Source organism: Saimiri boliviensis, chromosome 5 (genome assembly GCF_048565385.1).
Source record: "Saimiri boliviensis isolate mSaiBol1 chromosome 5, mSaiBol1.pri, whole genome shotgun sequence".
NCBI lineage: Eukaryota > Metazoa > Chordata > Mammalia > Primates > Cebidae > Saimiri > Saimiri boliviensis.
Window position 1 is genome coordinate 36839885 of NC_133453.1, and position 24237 is coordinate 36864121.

Sequence of the window (24237 nt, forward strand, 5' to 3'; positions counted from 1 at the left end):
AGGAAAAGCTCTACTTGTCAGGAAGGCAGATCAAAATGGCTGCAAGGGGCCTGGTTGGCAACATTGGAGTTGCCATGACAACTGGAATGCCTGCGAGAGTTGAGCTGAGAAAAAAGTGGGTAAGAAAGAGGAGGTGAAGAGCCTGTTTACAGCATGCCTGTGATTTGCAAAGGACTGCTATGTCTGTGTTAACCCACATTATAACCCATATAGTGGTGAAGAAATCAAAAGAAAGAGGATGGATACCTTCCAAGAATGACTTGCAGGTAATGGACTGGTGCAAAGCTGACTCAAGAAGCATTATTTTTCAAAACAATCATTTGTGGTTTTTCAATTTGTTTCCAGTATTTCTAATATTGGAGACTCCACCAACTACTGAATGAACCAATCAAACATTTAAACACAATACTCAAATGCAAGGATGATAACGACAACACTGAAAAACGACCACCACAGATTTTTATTTAATTAAAAATATTATACATGTTGTTGCATTTTCATGGAAAATATTGAGTTAAAAACACCAGCAGTGTTGGTTTTCAGAAACCTTCATGCACCCCATTCTGCCACCTGCTGCTTTCTTCTGTCGGTGGCATTAACCACATGTTTGTAAGAATTGGGCCCATCAAACTGGAGCTTCCTAGAAGGTTATAGCTACAGGTCTCCTGGAGTGAGCCATTGTCTTCAAGACAGTGTCTGTCAAGTCAACTCAGATACCACCAGCTGTAACTTCCTTGCAAACCACTGAAAGGAACTGGTGGAAAAGCCCCAAAGCACATGTCAACACCAACTCAGCATAATTCCGTGCAATCAAGCACTGCTATGGCCTCATCCAGTTTCCAAGCCAGTTAGCAAATGACCTTATATTCTACCTAGTGTATTAGTGTCCTGAGCTCCTCTGCAAAACTTCCCTGGGACCCATGGTGGAATGACACTGCCATATAGTGTTTATATTCAAACCATTAACAAATACACAAAAACATATGTGGCTCCATGCACAATACTGTCAAATTTAAAATATATATGTATACATATGAAATAAAACCTTTGGTATCACTGACTAAAACATAGCCATGTGAGTATTTCTGAAGCCATGATATAATTATACATTTGTTTAAGAAACAAAAGGCATAAATTTTAACTTGAAAAGATTATTTTAGCTATAAACTTCTCACATGTAAATATAAGGTGTGTACAATACAGTCCTCTCCCTCAGTTCCTGCCTGCTCTTTCCTTGGACTATGCCATTCCCTAACTTAATTCCTTGACCCCATATCATAATGCTGCATCCCCATATCAATCCCAAGTGATGCTTTCACTAAAAGAAGAGCTGATGTGATAGAAACATCCCAGCTCTGTCTCTCTGCTCCTTTGCTTTAAATTGTAGTACATGTAATTTGGGTTCTGCATCCAGCTTTATATTAAAGAGAGATGAACTCCCCCAAAATATACAAAAACGTTAGAATTGGCTCAGCTCTTGGAAATTGAAATATAGCCTCTCTTCTTTATAATGGTTTCTCAATTGATGGGAATAAAATAAGGCTGAAATTGCTTTTCACATTCTGGCTCTGTTGGGGGCATTTTCACATAGACCCCTGTTGTAAGAGGGCTTCTTTTCTTTAGCTGTCAAACACAAAAAGGAACAGTAATTACTGTTGAGGAATACAGAAACCACTTCTAACCATAAAAGAACTCAACACTTATTGGGTTAAAAATGAATGTTCACAGCATAGAAAATTATAAACCTCAGGAGATTTTCCTGATTCGGCTATTAAAATTTATTTTAGATAAATAACTGTGATTTTGATGTTAAATGGCAATCATTTGCCTTGACCGGAAGATAGGGAAAAGTGGCTTTGAGAAAGCTTCTCAAAGAACACCCAGAAAGCCTATGGTAATCAAACCATCTGGTCTGCAAGGGAACAAGCCTGATAAGGTAATAAGCTTTAGTTATCCCGTTTGAGAGCTGTGTTTCTCATCTCCACTGCTGAACCTACAGCAAAGGACATCTCTGTCAGGTTGGGTAGAGGATGTTGGAATAGAGTGTATCTTTGTGTGTGTGTATAAGAGACAGAGAGTGAGAAAGCAAAAGAGAGAAAGAGCAAGAAGAAGGAAGATGAAGAGAAGAAGGGAGGGAGGGAGAAGGCTGAATTTGTAATGGCAAAGCCAGCCTTAGGCAGAGGTATCTGAAAGGGACTGTCAAAAAGAAATCCTGGCAGGAGGCCCGATTCCATACTTCACCTCTTCCACCTCCAACACTGGTAATAAGTAGAAACTGGGACTTTCATTTCCTGGCTGAAGGGGAAGGCAAACCTTCCCAGTCAAGCAAACTGGATAACAGGGATATGTGTAATGTGAGCAGCTACAGCTTGGACAAGGAAGGCACCAGCGTGGCACCAAGAGATGACTTCCAGGTGATGGAGAGGGACATGAAGAAGGAGAGTAGACTATCCAGGCAGTCCTCTCTAGCGGCATTCTGCCCAACCTAATCTTGTGTTTCAGGGCTGTTAGCTTAAATTGTCATGAAGACAAAAAGCAAAACAGCTGCCCCATGTTGTTGGAATGGTTACTCAAATTGAAACCCTGCTCAGAAGCACACGAACATTCAATATCAAACAAAGTCATCTAAAATATTAGTCATTCTGAAACCTCAAAGACCAATGCCTACGGTTCTAGCGTGTTCTTTACCACTGGTCTTCTTCCTCTTCATTTATTGCCTCATCTCAAGAACACTAAACTCAGCACCATCATTTGGTCAGTTGATACCACTAAAGGTATCCCCATCAGAAATGGTCCACTGTCAGCATCACACTCACCATTTTGCTCAAAGAAACAGCTGTGAGGAGAAAGCTATAAAAAAACAACCCCGAACTAACTGCTGCAAGGATCCAGAGGAGGAAGTCAGAATCTGGGCACGGTTCTGGATCTGCAACAGAAAACAAAGCAGAGCCTCCTGAGACAGTTTTCAACTCTAAGGCTCTACTCCCCCACATTGGTGAAAAAAGAAAGTTAGAGCCTCCAGGCCTTGAGGACCACCCCAAAACTGCATGGGTAGCCCACAAATAGCTTTGGCTATCTGAGACTTCTTCCCCAGGAGCATCATATCATCTCAAAAGCACAGGTCTAACACCATGCTGGTTAGCACTCCAGAGCTAGTGCCGGACCTCCCCAAATCATTGTATTGTATAGTCAGAATGCTCTTAAGGTTGCCACCCACAACAAGCAAGGCTATCGTGTGGTAGTGAACTCCTAAAGAGAATTTCCACAGTCCTAAAAATAAACCACCTGAAATTAGGGAACAAAACTGTTTTTATGCATAGAAGACAGCAATGCAACAAGTGTCAACTCAGTGAAATGGCTTTGCTCACCAATTACGTAAATCTGGGTTCCGTTGCCTATGCTCATGTAGTATGGCGGCGGGTACATGAGCTCCACCTTGCAGATGTAGAGCCCCATGTCCATGGCCCTCAGTCCTTGGATGGTGAGGTTCACTTTATTTCCACTGAAGGTGCCCATGCAGATAGAATCATCTAGGAAGGTCAACTCATTCCCCATTATGTATGTTCCTGCACAGACTTCAGTCACCTGGCTGTCGGTCTGCCGAAGCACTGTCACCCGGATCTCAGTGGCTTTGCCTGGAGACGCATACTCACACACAAAGCTGGCGATGCCTCGGCTGCTGGCTAGCACCACAGCAGGCTGGGCCACGTGCATTGCTAGCATGGAAAAGCCAAAGAGAATTCCGTGAACTCATGTTCCTCTGTGGCCAAGCCGAGGCAAGCCCTTCAGCCTTCTAGCTTCACCCGCATGCCCTTTTCTCCCTCTTCAACAAATCCATCACTTATCCCTTCCCCTATCCACACCCTATCCACACACCCCCCCCAGCCTCCCCTCCCTCTCTCAATTGTTTTCCAGCTACTCTCCATAAAGATGTTTCCTTACTGGGAAATGGATTCTTCAAGACGGTTGCGGCTGGAAGAACACTGATATGACAAACAAGAGACCTGGCTCAACCATGAAATATGTGATTTGGGGCAAGTCACACTTCCCCCCATGTCCTTCATTTTTCTCGCATACAGTAAGAGAGAATGAGATGAGATGATATCAACTGCTGTTCGAAGGTTATGACAGAACAATAGGAACTATATAGTTCCGGAACCATAATGAGTGGTAGGGGAAATTCTGAAGGTTGAGGTACAGATTCTTGCTTTATCTCTCCAAGCATATGTCACAAACCTCTGCCTATTTATTGAGTTTATCACCCAGCAGTAGCTGTGTCTTGAAGCACTGTACCAGCCTCCACCTTCCTTGGCATTGTTGTAGAGTGGAAGATGTTGTTATATGAAGGAAGCCACAGAGCCGAGGGCACCGGGTCGTTTCCTCTCCAGGTTGAGGCAACCCTGCTGTTAACTCCCGTGGGCTTCCCCTGACACCACCGCCGACTTTCTGCCCTTTCTTTCTCCTTCACTTGAACACTCCCATGCTCCTTTGTTCTCTCTTCCCTCTGGGTTCTACAGGCTAAAGATGAGCTCTCCATGCAGAGAGGCTTGCATCAACTCAAAAGCAGTGGCTGAATGCCAAATTATCTTCCTGTAACTAACCTGCCCCTCTCCAGTCAATCTGACAAGTGAAACCCAAAACTTGTGTTGCATGATGTCACTCACCTGCTCAATCCCTTTGACACTTTACTAACACTGATTGCAAAAACGAATAAAATAAATAACATTCAATGAGTCCTCCATGATCCAATTCCAATCTGTCATTCCCGCTGAATTTCTAGGACACACTTTTCTGCTTATAAAAATTACCCTATATTAGACACTGGTCTCTTCTGCCAAGCTGCCTGTACTGGACCTCCATCCTCAGAAGAGAAAACTTTTGGCAGCAGCCATTGTCATGTCTATTCCAGCAGCCCTGGCTAGCTAGACTATAGTCTCCTTCCCTAACCCTTGCCTCTGCCTATCAGAGATGCCCTCTGATCATCCGTAGCACTGTGATAACTCCATTGCAGTACTTCATTACCTTCTGCCCTGAATTAAAGTGATTTGTGAGTTAATCATATCTCCCTACTCTTTGACTTGTGGTTCATGAACTGCTGTGAGCAATAATTATATCCCACCCAAGGGGACACTCCATAATCTTTATTGTATTGACTCTAAGCTTAAGAAATCCTAAATGTCCTGCCCTCTCCCCAGCCAAGTTCACACTTATCACCACTAAATGTGGTCACACTCAACTTTCCAATATTTGTCATGGGAGGGTCCTGGTTACTGGCTAAGATAAATTTACTTTAGAAAATTTAAATACTTCTAAGAGTATTTACTGAATCTTTACATATTTAAAACTTGTAAATTTAAATACTCCTAAGAGTATTATTTAATCTTTACATATTTAAAACATGTAAAAATAAGAAAATATATGTGAATATTTCTTCTTCAGTAAAAATTAAATCATCAAATATACTTTGAGCACTTACTTCATACAAACCACATTGGTTTCTTAACCGAGAAGGTCTAGAGAGAGATAAGGTTGACATTCAATGGAAGTGCTCATCATTTTAAGCCATGTAACAAACCTGGTCTCAGTCTCCAAAGAGCTGATCTGAAACCCACATGTAGGTCAGGCAATAATTAACTATCGTATGCCAAACAGACTTTCTTTCCTCCTCCTTTTTTTTTTTTTTTTTTTGGGCAATTTCAAACTCTTGTTTTTTAAATAATTGACTAATTGACGAATTAGTTTGTAGAAATGATTAAGAAAACCTTAAAATCTTGAATTGACTAAAGAAGCCATTCTTCCCACGATTTCCCTAAATTTTAAACAAGCTGGCTAATTCGTTTATTAAAGCATATGAATTTGAGGATTTTAAAACCTTGAATTGTATAGCAAAGAAACTCTTCCCAGGATTTGTTTAAAGTCAATGTTTGTTTTCCTGGTTTTTTTTGTTTGGTTTGGTTAAAAAAAAAAAAGGAACTTGTGAGCTCATCCTGAAACCCAGCTCAAATGTATTCAGGCCTGTGGATATCCTTTTCCTCTTAATCACTTCCAATCTCATGGAAGGGTCTGAAATTGCCTGTGTCTCCTAAACCAACTCTCATGCATAAATGAAATCCCTGCTAAATACGTGGCACTCTGCTCTGAGCTATGCCTTTGCTTATTTGCTGCTGCCCAACTGTTCCCTGCTGGCCATGGAATACAGAGCCAGCCAAGCCAGATTGGAGTTCTACCTTTAACTTCTGGCTTTGCTATAAATCACTGCCCTTGACTGCTGAAAGAAATGAAACTCAGGTGGGAGAAACACCTCCTCCATCTTCATGATCCAAAAGTCTCACTCACCGTTGGAGAAGACAGGGATGAAGAGAAGAGAAAACAGGAGCATGCAGGGCCAGGTCCTGGTAGCCAGGTCCAGCTGAGCCTTGTGCCTCTGAAATCCAAGGCAAGCCATGGTTTTATGGGAGCGGTGTTCAGGTCTTGAGGAAGTAGAGCGAAACCTTTCAGGATCCTGAAGCTTTGAAATGTGTTTGAACCCACACAGAATCAAGGACTTTATATAGACAGCTTTGATCCTGGGTATGTATTACACATGTGCACACACAGAAGGCACTTGAATAGAAAGCCTTTTTGTTTTGGTTTTTACGAGAAAGGAAGCCGTAGGTTAGCTGTTACGTCGACAAGACAACCTCAAAAACTCTATTGAGCAAAACAAGCCAATCCATGGATGGAAAATGTACTCAATTTGAAACTGGAGCTTCATGTTCACTTTGAGGATCTGGATAACTAAGAGGAGACTTGGAGAATTTCCTGGAGTACAAGGGTCCTCCTAAATCCCAATTTTATTTAATCTTCTGGGCATCCTTAACCACCTAATTCGTTTCATTGACATATCCTGAACTGCTAGGCTACTAGCTTTCTGAGCCCTTGAGCTAATGGCAGGATTTATATGTGGGCATCATTAATAAAAACTGTATTCTATCTGTGAGGCACCATCCTTCTAATGGTCCCTGGACATGCTTTACAAATAAGTTTATTTTTCCTAACTCCATTTAGTATTTGATTAAGAGAAAATGCCAAAATCACAAGGAATAAACTGAAAATAGGCAGGAAAAAAACATTCCTCTGGTTTTGCAGAAGGAAAGAATTCAGATGTTCTTAAAAGCCTTAACAGAGACAAACATTGAAGAAGATCCAAAGAAAAGTCAACCAAAATGATTAAGAGATTAGAGCCCTCCATAAGAGGATAGGCTTTTTTTCCTCATAGAAATTTTTCAAGCAGAAAATTCAAAATTGAAGGCTAACTATAACAAGAGTTCCTAAATTTGTGACAGCTGTAGACAGGACCAAGGATCTAAGAAAAATAATTTGAAACATTGAGGACCCTCCTTAAATCTGGAGAGTTTTCATACATTTTAATAAAGAAAGAAACATTTATGGAGAGCCTATCCTATGCCAGGAATTGTGTACACTTGGGATTGACTGATGACAAGACAAAAACATAGTTGATACCTTAAGGGGTTTCTAGAAGGCTGACATGCAGACAGACAGTTGCAGAAGGGAATATGGCACTTGCCTACTCCAGCCTGTCCATGGTTTCCCATTGTCCACACCTCAGCACAGCAAAAGAGTCTCTGCAGAATACTCACCAAATGTCTCCCTCTTTGGCCTGTCCCCCAGCATTCCCTCCCATGCCCCCTCTTCCTGTATTTCTCTTTTCCTTCCACATGCCACTTTCAGGTCTCATCACCTTTGCCCATGCTGTTCCTACTGCCTTATTTCTCCTATTATCTTATTTTATCCTCCAGGACTTAGCTCAGCTGTCACCTCCTCCAGGAAGCCTCTTCTGACCTGCTTGTTTTCTATACCCCACTGCACCTTATAGAAACCTTTAAACCCGAGCTCAAATGCTTACAAACAATAGCAACCTAATGGGCGCTTACTAATGCCAGACTAGGCACCAGAGGTTTTCTAAAAGGGAAAAACAAATGTTCCGGCCCTCAAGAGGAACACACAGTAGTGGCAAGGACAGACAGATAAACCCACAATCATGTTACAGTGAGATCAATGCTGGAAGTGGAGTATTATGTAGAGGAGCAGAAGCCAGTGGTTCAGCCTGTGGAAGTCAGAAAGGACTTCTCAGAGGAAGAAAAACTTGAACTTATTATTGAGGACAGGGAAAAGGGTGGATATTCAGACAAAAAGAACAGCAAGCGCTGAAGTTGGAAATGGCCTGAAAAGCTCATTGTGGTCAGAGAACGAGCTTGTCCGGGATGGGCAGAAGGTGCAAGCTGTCACTCTTAGCAGCAAGGGCCAATGAAACATTAGGAGCAAATTGATATGATTGAGTTCACATTTTGGGGAAATTTAAGAGATGGGGAAGATGGGTTCAGGGAGAAATGTAACCAGGAAAACTGGGAAGAAGACTATTGGAATATCCTAGGCACCAGGATTTGGAAGACTTCCTGTAGGGGGCAAAATAGTAAATATATTATGATTTGCCGACAATAATGGTCTCTGTTGCCACTACTCACATCTGTCATTTTAGAATGAAAGCAGCCATCTATTATATGTAAACAAATGGGTGTGTGTGCCTTCCAATAAAACTTTATTTATGAAAATAGGTGAAGTCTGGATTCGGCCTGTGGGCCCTGGTTTGCCAAATCCTGGTCTAAACTAAGGTAATGACAGCTATGAAGACAAGGTCTCTATGAGACTAGTCCACATTCAGTGAGTGGAGGGAGCATTTTAGAATGACACCACAATTATGGTTTCAGAAGAACTGTGGTGCTGCAGAAATTGTTCAGATGTCAAGTTTTGTTTCTTTCAAGTCTTATAACTATCCTACAAGACAGGAGCTGTCATTTTTCCCATTTTTTAAAGAAGGAAACCAAAGCATTAAAAGTTAAGGTGACTTATCCAATCACTCATAGCAGGTGGTAGAGGCAGGATTTGAAGCCAGTGATAATCTTTATCACTACACTAAAGCAAAAATTTTGAAATTCAAGTTAACTGTATTTGCATCCTAGCATGAAGACATGCTTGTTGCTGACCTGCAGCTCCATCCAATGTCCTCCAGATAATGGCATCTACTTCTCAATATTATTGAAATAATTAAATGAGATAATTCACATATAAAAGTCCTATTGTAATGGATAGCCACTCAATAAATAGTTATTTCTTATTATAGGGTCACTGAGAGGACAGAGGTATAATTTACTGGGATAAACAACATAGGAAGAGCAGGTGAGAAGGTGAAATGACAGCTTTCATTTGGGTATGTTGAGTTTATGGCCTCCATGAATGTTAATATGGAGAGACCTGAAAGCAGTTGCCAATAGGATTCTGGAGCACAGGAAGAGATATGGGGTAAAAACATTAGTTTAGACAACCATGAAGCCACTGATTAAAACATCATAGGCCAAGCCACAAAATGAGCATTTTCTACACATTTGTTAAGTGAGTAAGTAAATGAATGAAAACAGTTTAACGTAGAAGAGGTGAGAATTGTAATTAGAACTTTCAAAGACGTCTTACCAGGTTCTTTGTTTTTGAAACGACTTCTGTCATAGCAAGAAAATTCAAATGGTTGTTAAAAAAAAAATGCTGGGTAAAAGAATGTTGGTGAGAAAAGACATATTCACATATACCACCCCACAGATTACTTGATAATTACAAAAGGGAAAAGATAATTGATAAATCTAGCAGATATTGCCTTAACCAAGTGATCCAACTGAAGATAACCATGATGGAGTGTTTTGACATCAGGTACCTCCAGATACAATACACTGAGAAGGACGCAACAACTTTGTGTCGTTATTGCCAAAATTGTTTTACCTGAGGAACTAATCAGACAAATCCATATTATGCAAAATAACTGACCTAGATCCTTGAAAAATGTTAATATCACAAAAGATTAAAAAGGGAAAAGCCTGGAAAACCATTCTAGATTAAAGGAGAAAACAGAGACATGATGACAGAATTTAATGTGTGATTCTTCATTGAAAAAAATAGACATCACAAAGCAAATTGAGATACTGGGGGAAATTTGAATATAGCCTATATTTCATAACAGCATTACCTTAATGTTAAATTTCCTGAATGTGGTCATTGTACTGGGGTTATGTAGAGAAGCATCCTTATTTTTAGATAATATGTAGGTATTCCAGGTTTAAGTCTCAAGACGTCATCAAGTACTCTCAGATAGTTCAGCAAAAATATGTATCTGTGTTAGTAGAGAAAGGTAAAAAGAATTAAACAACAGTGATGAAATGTTAACAATTGGTGAATCTAGGTGAAGAATATGTGTGTGTTCATGGTACTATCCTTACAAATTCTTTGTAAATTTGAAGTTTTTCCAAAAACTTGGAAGTAAAAATTATAAGGCCAATTATTTATATTTTTGATAACATGGTAGGTAATAAACAACAGATGAGCAAACTGAAATTTAAAGAGGAAAAGTGAATTGCTGAAAGCGATTCTCCGTCCCCTTTCCTCAGATCCAAGCTCCACTTGGGACAGAACCCAATAGAAAACGTCTCCTTAGTAACCCATCAGGGTGGCTTCTGAGGGCCTAGCATTGCAAGGTCCCAGCAGATCGGAAAACACAGGTGGAAGTCCAGGTCTTTCTTCATTGCCCTCTCCCAGATTTTTCCATCCTAGAGGTGCTATCAGCCTCCACTGTTGCTGGGTGCATTACCAACTTCTGCCCCTAACGCTTCTTAATTTTTCTCAAAGTAATTCTTTTCTCGAGTCTTTTATTTGAGCCCCCTGTTTCCTGTTGAGACCCTCATTGATTCAGTCTTACATTTGGTAATGTGGCAAAAACTGGATTGAGATCTTTGTCTTCTCATTCCTATTCAGTATTTTTCCCCAGTTATCTTAAGTGCAATAATAACATGTTGTTCATATAGGTTTGTATTTATTATACTCAAACATGTGTAATTATGTCCGTCTTGCTCCAAATTCTATTTCCGCAGCACCTACATCCTCAACACACACAAAGCACCTAATCAGGTCCTCCTTTGTACCTAGCAGGTAGTAGAGAATTTCTGCATTTCAGGTTACATCTCAAGCGTTTTTATTTCTCTTGCATCTCCTTTCCAGCTCTGGGGAAAGTGCTAATCACTAAGGACACAATCATAGGCCTGATCGGCACTAATGAGCCCAGCAGAGTGATTAAGAGCATGGCTGGAGTCAGAAACACGTCATTTCAAGTCCTGGCTCTACTGCTTCTAGAAATGTGATCTTGGATGACATTTTTTAACTTCTCCAATACTCAGCTTCCTCGTCTGTAAAACATGGGTAATTTATAGGAATTATCTTATATCATTATGATGATGATTCAATGAGCCTATACCAATGAGTTATTGAACATTGTGCCTATGATAGACTATGTTCTCAGAAAAAAATAGATTACATTTTAAACACAGAAAAAGCTATGTGTTTTAAACTTCAGCTATTATATAAACCCTCTTTCATTTTCATTTCTGCTGAATGGATGGTATTTTATATTAAAATCAGGTACTAATTATTCTAATACTCACATATTGGATTTCTGCCCTTGTCAGTATTTCCATGAACATCTGGAACCAAATCGCTTATTATTGTTTTACCTGATTGAGTCTGAAAACTCACAACTCTACAAATAATCTAAGAATTATGTATTATAAGTTCTCAATTATTCAGTGGTTGAATATTCAAATGTCTAAGGGCACCACATCCTTGGTGAAATTCCACCATTTCAGGTTAGGAAGGGGAAAGTCAATTTGCTAATTATTTTTACCACTCCAATTCTTTTTTTCAAAAAGGTAGGGTGTTGGTGGTAAAGGAAATGAAAATAATTAGCTAAAATTAGGACTTGGGGATTCACTGTGATTTCATTTGTACTCACTATCTTCTTATACCCTAATAGCTTGAGTAAACCCCAGACTGGTTTTATGGTACTCTTAGTGGTTACTGGATTTGAAAGATCTCTCAAGATTTGCATAATTCACAGTGGTGCCTATGCTGAAGTATCTTCAGAATTCCAGATGAGGTAGAGTTTGAAGAGTAACTGGGTTTTTCACTTAATTGTAAAATTCCTCAATTTGTAAAACTCATTCTGAACTTAATTCAACTTTTCAGATTTTTTAATCTTTTTTTTTCCCTAAACCTCCTCCTATTATCCTTTGCTCAAGTAGTACACACACAAAAAATCAACTTTTTATTGAAAGATTTGCACCTGGCATCAACTGTGGTACCTACTGCAAAACATCCTTTGCTTGATGGTTTCAGATGTAATGGGAAGAATGAAAAGTCTAATATTTGCATAGCATGCAGTTTCAGGACATCCCATTACGTTGAGCCTATAATCATGTCTAATTAAGGTTATATACTCTGTGTGTTTGTGCTAATTAGCTCATCACACACAGCTCCTTTCAAAATCAACTTCAAAGGAAAAAGAAAATCATCTACCAAAGTGAGTGACTGCTGAAGAAGAATCTATCAAATCATCTCACTTTGAAAGAGAATTAAAGAGAAAGGAAATGATATGCAAAGTGACTGGAAAGAAATTTTAACTTCATTACCATTAAAGGGTGAAAATATGGGCTGGGCAAGAACCCACTTAAATAAATGTGGTAGATTAATTTTCAGTCCCTAGGAAACTATAATCCATTTCCTAAAATCAGGTAAAAATGGATGCTTCTGAGCTGTGGACTTTGTCAGTCCTTTTGAGGGGAAACAGAATAGGTTTCCACTGGCTTTTCAGTTTACATTGTGAACAGGATGGTCAGGGAAGCAAAATTGTATTTGCTGATTTGGATGGCAATGAAATGCAGAGTCTGCTTCAGTTGAAAGGTATCTTCACCTGTCAGAGATTTCATTATATAGAGATGAAAACAAATATTTTTGAATGAATAAATAATAAGTTGGCTGGGTGTGGTAGCTCATGCCTGTAATCCCAGCACTTTGGGAGGCTGAGGCAGGCAGATTACTTGAGGTCAGAAGTTTGAGACTAGCCTGGCCAACATGGTGAAACCCCATCAATATTAAAAATACAAAAATTAGCTAGGCATGGTGGTGCGTGCCTATAGTCCGAGCTACTTGAGAGGCTGAGGAACGAGAATTGCTTGAACTCGGGAGGCGGAGGTTGCAGTGAGCCGAGATCACAGCACTATACTCCATCCAGCCTGGGCAGCAGAGCGAGACTCTATCTCCAAAAATAATAATAATAAGTTAACTGTGGCCACAAAGCAATTCGTACAGGGAATCTGTGTTCCAATTGCATATGCTCCTTACTTTATATGGTTATATCTTTTTGAATATCTTACCCCCACTTATGTATAATGTTCTGCTATTATATTTCTAATTTTAGACATTTTTGTCTCTGATTGTCTATCAATGTCCTCAGCTTCTCACTCCTAAAAGTAAAATTAAAGTTGGATTTCTATTTTCTTAATCCCTTAGCCCTGTTGCAACACAGCCAGCCATGAATAAATTTAGGTAAGTGGTTTTACCAAAATCCAAAAATAGCTGTTTTCAAAATAGGTAACCCTCTTATTTTCAGATCGGAAAACTGATATTGAGAAGCTAATTGACTTGTCCAGGGTCACGTATGTAGATATTATTCTTTCATCATCAAGGAGAAATAAACAGAAAGGGAAGGATAAATAGCCCCATATTTGACCCGTGACACCCTCCCCACAATGTACCACAGCTGAATGGTACATTCAGGAGTGTACCTGATTCCTATTTAGAACAAACTGAGATTACCCAGTACCATTTCCATTTTACAAAAGAGGAAACTTCACAAATCACTCATATTTTCTTGCCTTAGTGCAAGGAGAGGGAAAACTTGGACTGGGACTACAAATCATCTTTAATGCTGAATGAACCACCCACCTACACCCCAAAAGTTGCTAGCTATCTATAAAGAGTGACATTGGAAGTGCCAAACAGTTGATGGAACCCATTTCTTGCATGATATTTATGGCTGATATCATCTCAGCCTTGAGCACTTATTTCAGTTTCTTGGTTACAGAGACACTGCTTTCACATTTTGAGCTGTGTTATTTTGGGCCTTGCTGCGACTGCCACATTTCACTGATGTCAAGCCCTGACCTTCTTCATACCTCAGGTCATAGGACATGGTTATGCCCAAACCTTGAGCACAGAAAATATAGAAAAGGAGTATCTTTGCTGTTTACCGTGTGAGGGATAGCAGCTGTGATGGTGGAAAAGGGTGTGTTAGGTGATAAGAAATGCACGGTGTTTGCACAGCCTGTGGCAGGCATTGACTCCTGGAGCTATAGTAAATGTTAGTGAGTTCTGCTGTCTCATTTTAAACAGAGAATATGAAGGCCCAGGAAGGTGAAATGATTTACCCAAATCACCCACACAACCTATTGGTTAGAACCAAGATAAGAATCCAAGGGCCCTTGACTCTACTGTCATTTTCTTCTCACTGCCTTTACTGTCATTTACTACCTTCACAAGAGCCTCTTGAACTGACATGGCTTCTGGCTCTAGTTTTCTGCCCAGTTTGCAACTTCAAACCCAGCCCCACCAAACTTCCTGCTAGGTCTTGGGTACCCACAAGCACAAATCAGCAAATCATTTAAGTAAAAAAAAAACAAAAAATGTATATTTTCTTATAGCAGCATTAATCACGACAGACAAAGTGGAAACATTCCAAGTGTCCATCAACTGATGAATGATAAACAAAATGTGCTTTCTCGACACCACGGAATATTATTCAGCCATAAAAAGGAATGAAGATGCATGCTACAACATGGGTAAACATTGAAAATATTATGCTGAGTGAAAGAAGCCAGACACAAAAGGACATATATTGTGTGATTCCACTTATATGAAATATCCAGAATAAGCAAGTCTGTAGAGCCAGAAAGAAGATTATTGATTGCTAGGGGATGTGAGAGGGGAGAATGGGAAATGACTGCTTGATGGTATAAGATTTATTTTTCAGGTAATGAAAACACTCTAGAGTAGCACAGTGGTAACTATTACGTGATGTCGTGAATATACTAAATGCCACTGAATTGTACATTTTGAAATGGTTAAAAGAGTAAATTTTACGTTATGTGCACTTTACCACATACACACACAAATACGGTCATACTGACAGAGTCTGCAGGCATTCACCACCTTAGAAAGCACTCCATGGGTCTTACAGCATTCTTGGCCATATGTTTTGTTCTCCTCTGAATGTAATCTGGCCACATCTGAAGTCAAGTTTCACTTCTTTCCAAGTGTAGAAAGAATGAACTGGTGGACATACTCTTCATGGGCTTAGGCGAGGAAAAAAGATTCTGGTTATTATTCGTTGTCTGCAATTCTGATCCCACATCACACTGAACCATTACCAGCCAGAATCTGAGATATGGATCACTGGCTCTGACCTCTTCTGCACACAGTTTTCTAACATGTTACTCAGCTGTGGACTAACTAAATGAGATGGAGGGAAGCCATGTTAGGAAACTTTGGCCCAATAAACTGTATTATTCCAGTGTGCTTTAGAAGATTATGATTTAAAAGGAGCTGGTTACATTAAGCAGCTTTCCTTAGTAGGCCCCATTTCATAGAATATGTTCTAAGAGGAAAATCTCTGGCCCAGCACGTCAGCCATGAGGAAGAAACTGAGTAACTGTATTGACACAGTCACATCAGGACCTGTTGAGGGCAATAAGAGTGATGCACTTTAGCTAAAACCTAAGCTCTTTAGTTTTTGTCTGGCACATGCATAGAGCTTAGTTTCTGTACTCACCTAGTAGGATCATGTCATGGCAATGATATTGTCTGTTTAGGAATCCATTACTTATATTTTTGTTATTTCTTACCATTATTTAGATTCAGTCTGATCACATAAAGTTCTTTCCGCATGCAAAGTTTGAACTTTGTAGTTCTGGACATTTCTGTTCCATTGGTTAAGAAATGCTAACAAGTAGAAAACACCAGAAACATGTGTTTCCTGTCCTCTTAAAATATAAGCAGATCAAGAAGCTTCCATCAAAGGCACCTCCTGCATTTCATCCTTGGATAAGGTAGACAATTGTGGGCATCAGAACAAGTAAGCTTATTTGGAATTTTAGACTCACAATATTTTTTTAAAAGAGGTAAAAAAAAGTTATGATGTTTAAAAAGTAAATAGGCCAGGTGCAGTGGCTCATGCCTATAATCCCAGCACTTTAAGAGGCTGAGGTGGGTGGATCACCAGGTCAGAAGTTTAAGATCAGTTTGGCCAAGATGGTGAAACCCAGCCTCTACTAAAAATACAAAAATTAGCTGGGCATGGTGGCAGATGCCTATAATCCCAGCTACTCGAAGGCTGAAGCAGAGAATTGCTTCAACCCAGGAGGCGGAGGTTGCAGTGAGCTAAGATCACACCATTGCACTCCAGCCTGGGTGACAGAGAGACTCTGTCTCAAAAAAAAAAAAAAAATTAAATGTTACTGGAATTTATTATCCTAATTTATAGGATAACCTCAATAACAAGTTTATGATCATGTTACCAAATTAATACAATTTCTCATCATTTAGAATCACTATTTCCATTCGAGAAAATAAATCACTTCCAAATTATCTGAATCTCTCTCCAAATATCCAGGCTTTCTTTTTAATTAGCATCATAAAATGTCTAGGTAAGTAAATGCCATTTGTATAATCTGAATATACTCACTGACTTCACTATCTTCTGTAGCAAAGAAAAACTAAAAAAAAATAAAAATAAATGAAACCCTAAGGATTTTTATTTTAACAGAATGGGAAAGAAGAAAATAAGAATAATAAGAGAACTGAGAAACAAATGAAACAAAGGAAGAATGACAAAACAGAAACTTTAAATGAACGATGATTTACATGTATTCAAAGAAGCATCAGTTCTGACCGATCAGACAGAATTAATCAGCAATAAGAAAACATTGGTTTTTATTGTGGGTGGAACTTGCCTAAAATTCCAAAAACCTCTTGATATCACAAAACCCCAAAAAAAGTGCTCTGCTAGATGTTTTTATACAAAGAATGTACAGATAATGTCACTCTAGTGCTAAATTTGGCAAATAAAATTGATGGTGATTGATAAGACTCGTTGAATCTTGAATCTTTCTTTTTTTAGAGTCTTTAACTCAAATTTCTTCAGCATAAATGGTTTTTTGAAGTCACAAACCTAAAAGGAAATTCTTACTTAGATTTGATCATATTTCTGTTGACACTGAATTAGATAACTTTTTAGAGATTTGTGGCAATTTGAGATGTTACTGAGATTCAATGCCTCAAGCCTTGTTGTTCCTGCAGAAAGACCTCAATTTGAAGGTTTAAAGCTTGAAAACACATCACAAAACGTACGAATTATTTCTACAAAACATTTTCAATAAATTTTGTGTTAATTGCTCCTACCCAGTGTTTTCCAGCAGACATATAGCCAAGCTAAAGCATATAAGGGGAAGGTAAGAATTTTTCATGCTCTCTAATTCCAATTAATCACACTGGATTAAGTCATAGCATATGAAAAGTAAGAAAGAGTACCTGTAAAATGCATAAAGTGGTTACCTAAGATTTAAGAGGTTTTGGTTATAGTCCTTGGTCTGATGCTGCCTACACATGAATTATTTTAATTATATAATTGCACCAGAGTTTTTCCCACCTGAGAGATAAGGAGGCACTATTAGGAAGGATCTCTTACTTTCAACTCTCAATAATTTTTAATTAAAAGTGTATTTTCCGTTCATGATATATAAGTTTTAAAAGCAGATTAGAAAATCATATTTAGAGTATAATTTGCTTTGTAAAAATAAAGCAAAAATATATGCAGAATTACATATAGTGACATGTTAGTGATACTAACATGATGTTTACGTCTTACCTATCTGTATTTTTCATTTTTATGAATGTATATGTGTTATTTTGTGGTTAGAAAAAAGATATTACAAATAATAAAAATTAAGTCCTCTTAATGTTTACATAACACTAAGTATACGTCAGGTCATCGGAACTGTGGCATCCCAGTTTTTGGAGAAGTTGAAAGGACATAAGATATGCATTTAGCTTCTTCTCTTTCATGTAGAGATTTGAAATCCCAAGTTTAGTCTGTATGAGAACTCCAGTTCCTAGAATACACACCAAAGAAGCAATTTCTCCAGCACAGCATATTACACCATCGGCTCCTTTACTTTTGTTACTCAGTCATCATCACGATAACCTGAAAGCACTTCTGTGTTAACTATATTGGAATACTATAAAAGATACTGTACGAATTAAGAAACACATTCTTTTCCCCAAAGATAAATTACATTATTAGATCTGGTCAATTGGACATGCAAATAAGTAGATTACGTGACCTATATAAGAGTGAGACTTTAGTGGAGTAAAAAAAAAATTAAGCTTTTAAAACCACAACCACGGTATTAAAGATTTCCACAACCAAGGTATTAAAGATATCCATCACAGTGGGTAAATTTTAGAAGGAGATAAATCTATTTAATACTGTCTGAGCTATCTAGGCCCAAACTCATTGAGATCTTGAATATGGGAATCCAAACTTTAAGGTCCATTTCTTACTGATTGTGACAAGGAGAAACTGACCCTCAAAGGCAGAGAGCTAAGCCTGGCTTCACATCAACTGCTGACTGCATTTTCTGAGTGCATGTCCTCAATTTCTTACTTTATAGAAATCATACAAGATACACCAAGCAGGTCAGGCAGACTACCTTCAGTTTAAGGTGGACTTTAGATGTCAGGGGTAAAAACTGTCAGAATCAGGTATCAGATAATTCCCAGAAATTCCACATTCAGTAGAATAAATTAAACATGACCTTGAGCATACCATGAGCAGAAAATTGAGAGACCAATCTTATGCAATTTTAGAATCTCTGGCTGATTCCTCTATGTCAGAATAATATTCCTACTTAAAGACACTTTTCTCTCTGAGTTATAGGAGTATTGTCCAAGGCTCCCGACCATGCCAGCCTCTTCTCTGAAAGAAGGAAACAAAAGAAGGAGAAGAGGTTCATCTTTCTTTAGCATGTGGAGCTCTTTTATTTACGTAAGTTTAATACAAAAATATATATTTAAAGAGACATCTCCACCATGTTACGAGGAGAATCCCAGGGAAATATAAGGAAGGCTGGCTCCCCACAGCTCGTCATAGCTTCTCAGTAATGAAAGGTCAATTGTTTCATCTTTATAGGAAGGTGAGAGTAAAACTGCAAATCCTAATAACTGTAACTCTTCAAATGTGTCAATTTGGAAGGCTACAATTTTCCAGTGATGCTGTCCTTGTCAGAACATCCCTGGGATACCTCTTGGAATTATTCTCACTTTTATGGGGGAGAAAAAAATGCAGTGTGTTATTACTTTGATATCATGTCTTGGTTTTGCTACAAAGTGGAAAACACCTGGTTTGGTCACCAACTGTCCTCGGTTAATGAGAAAATTGTTGGGGGAAAAAATCAAATTCACATTCAAACAATAAATTAGGGCTACCTTTGAAGATATTGCAAAAATTGTGCTACAGGTCTTTGAATAGCAGACACATTTTCAGTTACGGCAGTGTACCACTAGAAAAAGGAATGAGCTATTACATTCTGAGAATTGAGGAGAAGGCATGTTCCTGCCTAACAGCTGTACAAGGCAAGTAGAGAGAAAGGAAGATTTCCCCCTTACCTACCACTTGTGCAGGACTGCAGCTGAGTATCAGGCCCCTGGGGGATCAGATCAGGTGTGACGACAAACTTTCACCAGGCATAATTCAAATAACAGCACTAGAATCTAAAGAAAAGATAATGCACACAGGCCGATAAGTAGACCACAAGGAGGAAACCAGGCAGACAGTAGCCGGATACATCTTCATTGGGAAGGTCAGCCCACAGACGGTGAGCCCCACCTCCCAGGATAGAAAGATGGAGTTTAGGTCAGGGCTTCTGGCCTCAGGGAAAATTATTGGTCAGAGCAAGGCAGCCAAAAGAGCAAAAGCAGAAACTCAGTCTTCTGAGATCCAAGTAAAAGGGAGCAGGGAAAAGTTGGGCTTACCTGACTATGGCAGTCCAGTAGTCACCAGGACCAGGAGCCAGGTGAGAGCCCAGTGATGTGAAATTCACTGAATCCAAGTCTTGGATAGTGATGAGGGCTAAGGTTCTTTCAGTGAAGTACTGAGACTTGTAAAACCTTTATAACTTCAATTAGAACTGAGGTGAAACAGAGCCCAAAGTGAGGTGAGACGGATGGGGGAGCTGAGATATTTAGGAACACAGATGAAAGAAACTGATCAAGATAGAGATAAAAGACATAAATAAAGTCTGCTTAGATGTCCAAGGTCACTCTCCAAAGAGACCAAAACTGATTTAAATTCTGATAAGGTTATTTTAGAATATCTATCACTTTACTCTATTGGCAATCCTCACATGAAAAAATACGTTTCCTTTCCCTCCTGAGTTTATTGTCCTTCAAAAGATGCTATTATATTTCATGGATTGCTGCAATTTGCCAATTACTTTTTTTTCTTTTTTAATTCAACTATCCAAGGTTAACAGGGTTGAAACTAGACCGTGGTTTTCAAACAGCAGACAAATTGAGACCAGACTATATTCTAAACTCCCCCATGTTCTGGTTTCATTACGCTCTTGAAACCCAAGTCAATTTTATAAAAAGAGTTGATAAAACTGGTCTTAATTCTTAGCAAACTTGACCTAGTTAGAACTTGAAGTTGAAGTTAATTCCATTTTAATTTGGGGTGCAGTGCTGACAGTAGAAGTGAAACTAAACTTGTGCAAATGTATAAGAACTGAAAAGGAGGAAAAATTATTATTAAATGATATATTAACCCAAATCTCTGAGCACTGAGTGGACAACTGGTTAAAAAAAAAAAATCCGAGTCTAAAAGCCCAGAAATTACTCTAAATCATAATTCTAAAATAATGTTTCTGATTACATTCAAACTTTCCAAGAACATTCACCCTTGATCTGAAACTGAACCTTGAGAAATTTCATACTAAAAGTCATCATAAACTGCTTGCATGAGAATTATGTTTTCATGATGGAACTATAGTGTAACCATTGTCAGTTACTGCTACTACAATCTGGAGACGGAGTCAGTGGGGCCAAAAAAGAAAGAAAGGGAGAGGAGAAAAAGAGAGAGTGGAGAGAGAAGACGGAGGGAGGGAGGAAGGGAGGGAAGGGGGAGGGAAGGGGGAGGGAGGGATGGAGGAAGGGAAGGAAGGAAGGAAGGAAAAGGATTAAGTTCATGTATTCTCAGAGCAAGTTACTTTGACCCTTGGAAATAAGATACTATTAGTCTTAATCTGAATGCTTCTCATAAACATTATTTTCTTGGTGTTACATCTGACATCTGTACCAATCCCAGAGAGCTCTCCAGTGAATCACAAAATAATGAGATAGATATTGACATCCAACTTCCACTGTCATCATTTCTCTAAGCCAAGATTTCCTAACCTCAGAATTGTTGATATTTTGGACCAAAATTGGATTAAACAAGCACGAATCTTGTTAGAGGAATGTATCTTAAAAATATGGGGAGGGAGATGAGGAAACATCAGCTCATGATGTAAATTTGACCCCCAAGTGAAGGATAGAAGGAAGAGAAGTTGGGGGAAGGGGTCCAGAACCTAGTACAATCTAAAAGGTTTCTGACATGACTGTCAGGGCATCTTGATCTGAGGTGAGCATCTGGGACAGGCTTGCTTTAGCATTCCGACCCTGCTCACTCACGGGCTGGGAGCAGCTCATGGGAAGCAAGACGTCAACATGAACAGAGCACCACAGATTGACTGTTTCTGTCCCCCAAAAATTCAGATTTTAAAACCTCATCAATCGGATAGTATTTGGAGGTGGTGTATTTAGGTGGTGATTAGATCATGACAGCAAAGCTCCCATGAATGGGATTAGTGCCTTCATAACAGAGACCCCAGAGAGTTTCCTCTCTTTCTCCCACCATGTAAACATAAACAGAGAAGAAGCTATTATGAACCAGGAAGTTATCTTCTCTCACCAGACACCAAATTGGCCATTACCTTGCTCTTGAACTTCCCAGGCTGTGGAAATACAAGAAATGAATTGTAGTTTATAAACCACTCCGTTTATGGTATTGTTATAGCACCCTGAATGGACTAAGACACAGTGCAGTGAATGCCAGAGTGGAGCAGCTTGGGCCTGTGGTCCATTACACTCCTTACAGGAGTAAGGCTTATTTTCATGGATACCATAGTCCATCCCTTATGCCATGTTGATCTGTTTGTCCACAAAGTTTTGGCAGCTCTACTTTTTTTTTTTTTTTTTTTTTTTTTTTTAGACTGAGTCTCGCTCTGTCACCTAGTCTGGAGTGCAGTGGCACAATCTCGGCTCACTGCAACCCCCTCCCCCACCTCCCAGGTTCAAGTGATTCTCCTGCCTCTGCCTCCCGAGTAGCTGGGAGTACTCACACACCACCATGTCCAGCTAATTTTTGTAATTTTTGTATTTTTCAGTAGAGACAGGGTTTCACTTTGTTAGCCAGGTTGATCTCAATCTCCTGACCTCGTAATTTACCACCTCAGCCTCCCAAAGTACAGAGATTACAGGAGTGAGCCACCGTGCCTGGCCAAGGCAGTTCTTCAGTGATTCCTGTGAGCTTTTCTCCTTCAGAAGAAAACTCAGAAGAGGGAGATTAATGGGATGAACAACTCCCATCACTGCAGTTGATCAAGGCTACAACTGGTCCTCCTCTCTCCCTCCTCCCCAAACCATTCTAAACTCCTTTCCCTCATTCTCAGCTATCATCTCAGCAGGTCTTGGTGGTTTACCAGGTCATGTGAGCCAAGCCTTAATAGCTGAGGAGTATGAGCCCTTAAGAATAATACCCTTTACTGTTTGGAGTTGTTACACATTTGTACACAGTTACAACGGGAGAATACCAGAAAACACCTAAGTGGGTCACCGGTGTTCCACCTGTATTCCTCCCTGCCACCATTGTGTAGAACCAGCCCTACTTCCTCCTTGATCAGGACCAATTATCCCTGCCTGTATGGTGACTCTGATTCCTGCCTGTTGGTCCTTAGAAACAGGACTCTGAAGTGTCCTAGTGGTCTCTGTAACGTGTAGTTCAGTGGGACACTTGCTGTGTCTTCTAGCAATAATGTGCTCCCTTGAGGGATCAGAGTTGCAAAGACAGAGCACAAAATCCCCAAATGGGTTATTGGAAGCTATGCTAAAATGGGCCCACTCTGCTTCCACCTCTTCATTTCTGAACTCAAGTTCTCTTCTTACTGAGGATATCGTATTATATAGAAGTTCTGATTTAATAAATGCATTGCATCCTTAAGGATAATAGCCCATTCTTTCAAAGTGTTTCCTCCATACTAACATTTTAGATGCAACTTTTGAAGGCCGCTGCAGAATCCTGTGAGACCAGCTGCCTCTTGGGTACACAATGTGATATGATTAGTGGATCCCATGGACATGAGTCCATTTCAAACCTCCTTTGACATAAAGTGGGTCCATTGGTCAGATGCTATAAAGAGTGGAATTCTATGTGCATGGATCAGGCATTCAATAAATCCCTGAATAATAGTGTTGATATGATGCTCTGAAGGCAGAAAAAGCAAATCTATCCTCAAAATAGGTATCTTTTCCTATGAAGATGAACCACTAGCCCTTCCAGGATGGAAAGGTGTCAATGTAATCAACTTGTCACCCAATTGTGCCATGTGTTGCTAACAATTTGGATACTCAAATAGAAGTCACTAAACCTACTATGGTAAGTGAAAGTTCATACTACTGAGCCAGAATGTCATTTCCATCTCTTCTAAGCTATTCACATGTCCAGCATGCCAGTTCTGGGGTTACCAGTGATGAAGTCTGGCTAAAGTCAAATAGCCAAATCATTTCGTTCCTTTGGTTGTTCAGTGCCTTTTCCATGGTGGATGCTTCTGGTGGGCGTTAATGTCAGATACAAAATCTTCGCACTTCGTGCTCACTTCCATATGTCTAGCCAAAAAGCTTCAAAGACCTCCTTTTCTTTAACCTTCCTTCCAGGTTCTTGACCAAATGGTCAGGCCATTTGTCACCTTCCAGGATTTCAGGCTACTTCTCCTTCCACACAAGTGGATGATCGGGTACATGACTCTTGTCTATGTCCATTGGGAAGACTTTTCCATCTGACTGCCTTCACAGCCACCACTGAATGACGCTACAATGCAGCCACTGTCCACATTCAGTTTGTACTCAAGTACCAAGCCAAGCCACCTGTAAGCAAAAATC

General features: G+C 39.5%; 1 protein-coding gene across 5 annotated transcripts; it reads right to left on the reverse strand.

Moving 5' to 3' along the window:
• Positions 1-441: 441 nt before the first annotated feature.
• Positions 442-20193, reverse strand: CTLA4 (cytotoxic T-lymphocyte associated protein 4). Of its 5 annotated transcripts, none has more exons than XM_074399204.1 (6): positions 20017-20193; positions 10073-19755; positions 6337-6470; positions 3369-3716; positions 2817-2926; positions 442-1623 (listed from the first exon to the last, which is right to left on the reverse strand). In XM_074399204.1, exons 3-6 carry the CDS (start codon positions 6443-6445, stop codon positions 1519-1521), a joined length of 672 nt encoding a protein of 223 aa, XP_074255305.1. In that variant the 5' UTR covers positions 6446-6470; positions 10073-19755; positions 20017-20193; the 3' UTR covers positions 442-1518. The 5 variants fall into 5 exon arrangements, with proteins under 5 accessions (XP_074255305.1, XP_074255303.1, XP_074255302.1 ...); XM_074399202.1 differs by having other exon boundaries at positions 6337-10216; positions 15165-19755; positions 20017-20192; XM_074399201.1 differs by having other exon boundaries at positions 6337-10216; positions 15139-19755; positions 20017-20192.
• Between the last annotated feature and the right edge of the window lie 4044 nt (positions 20194-24237).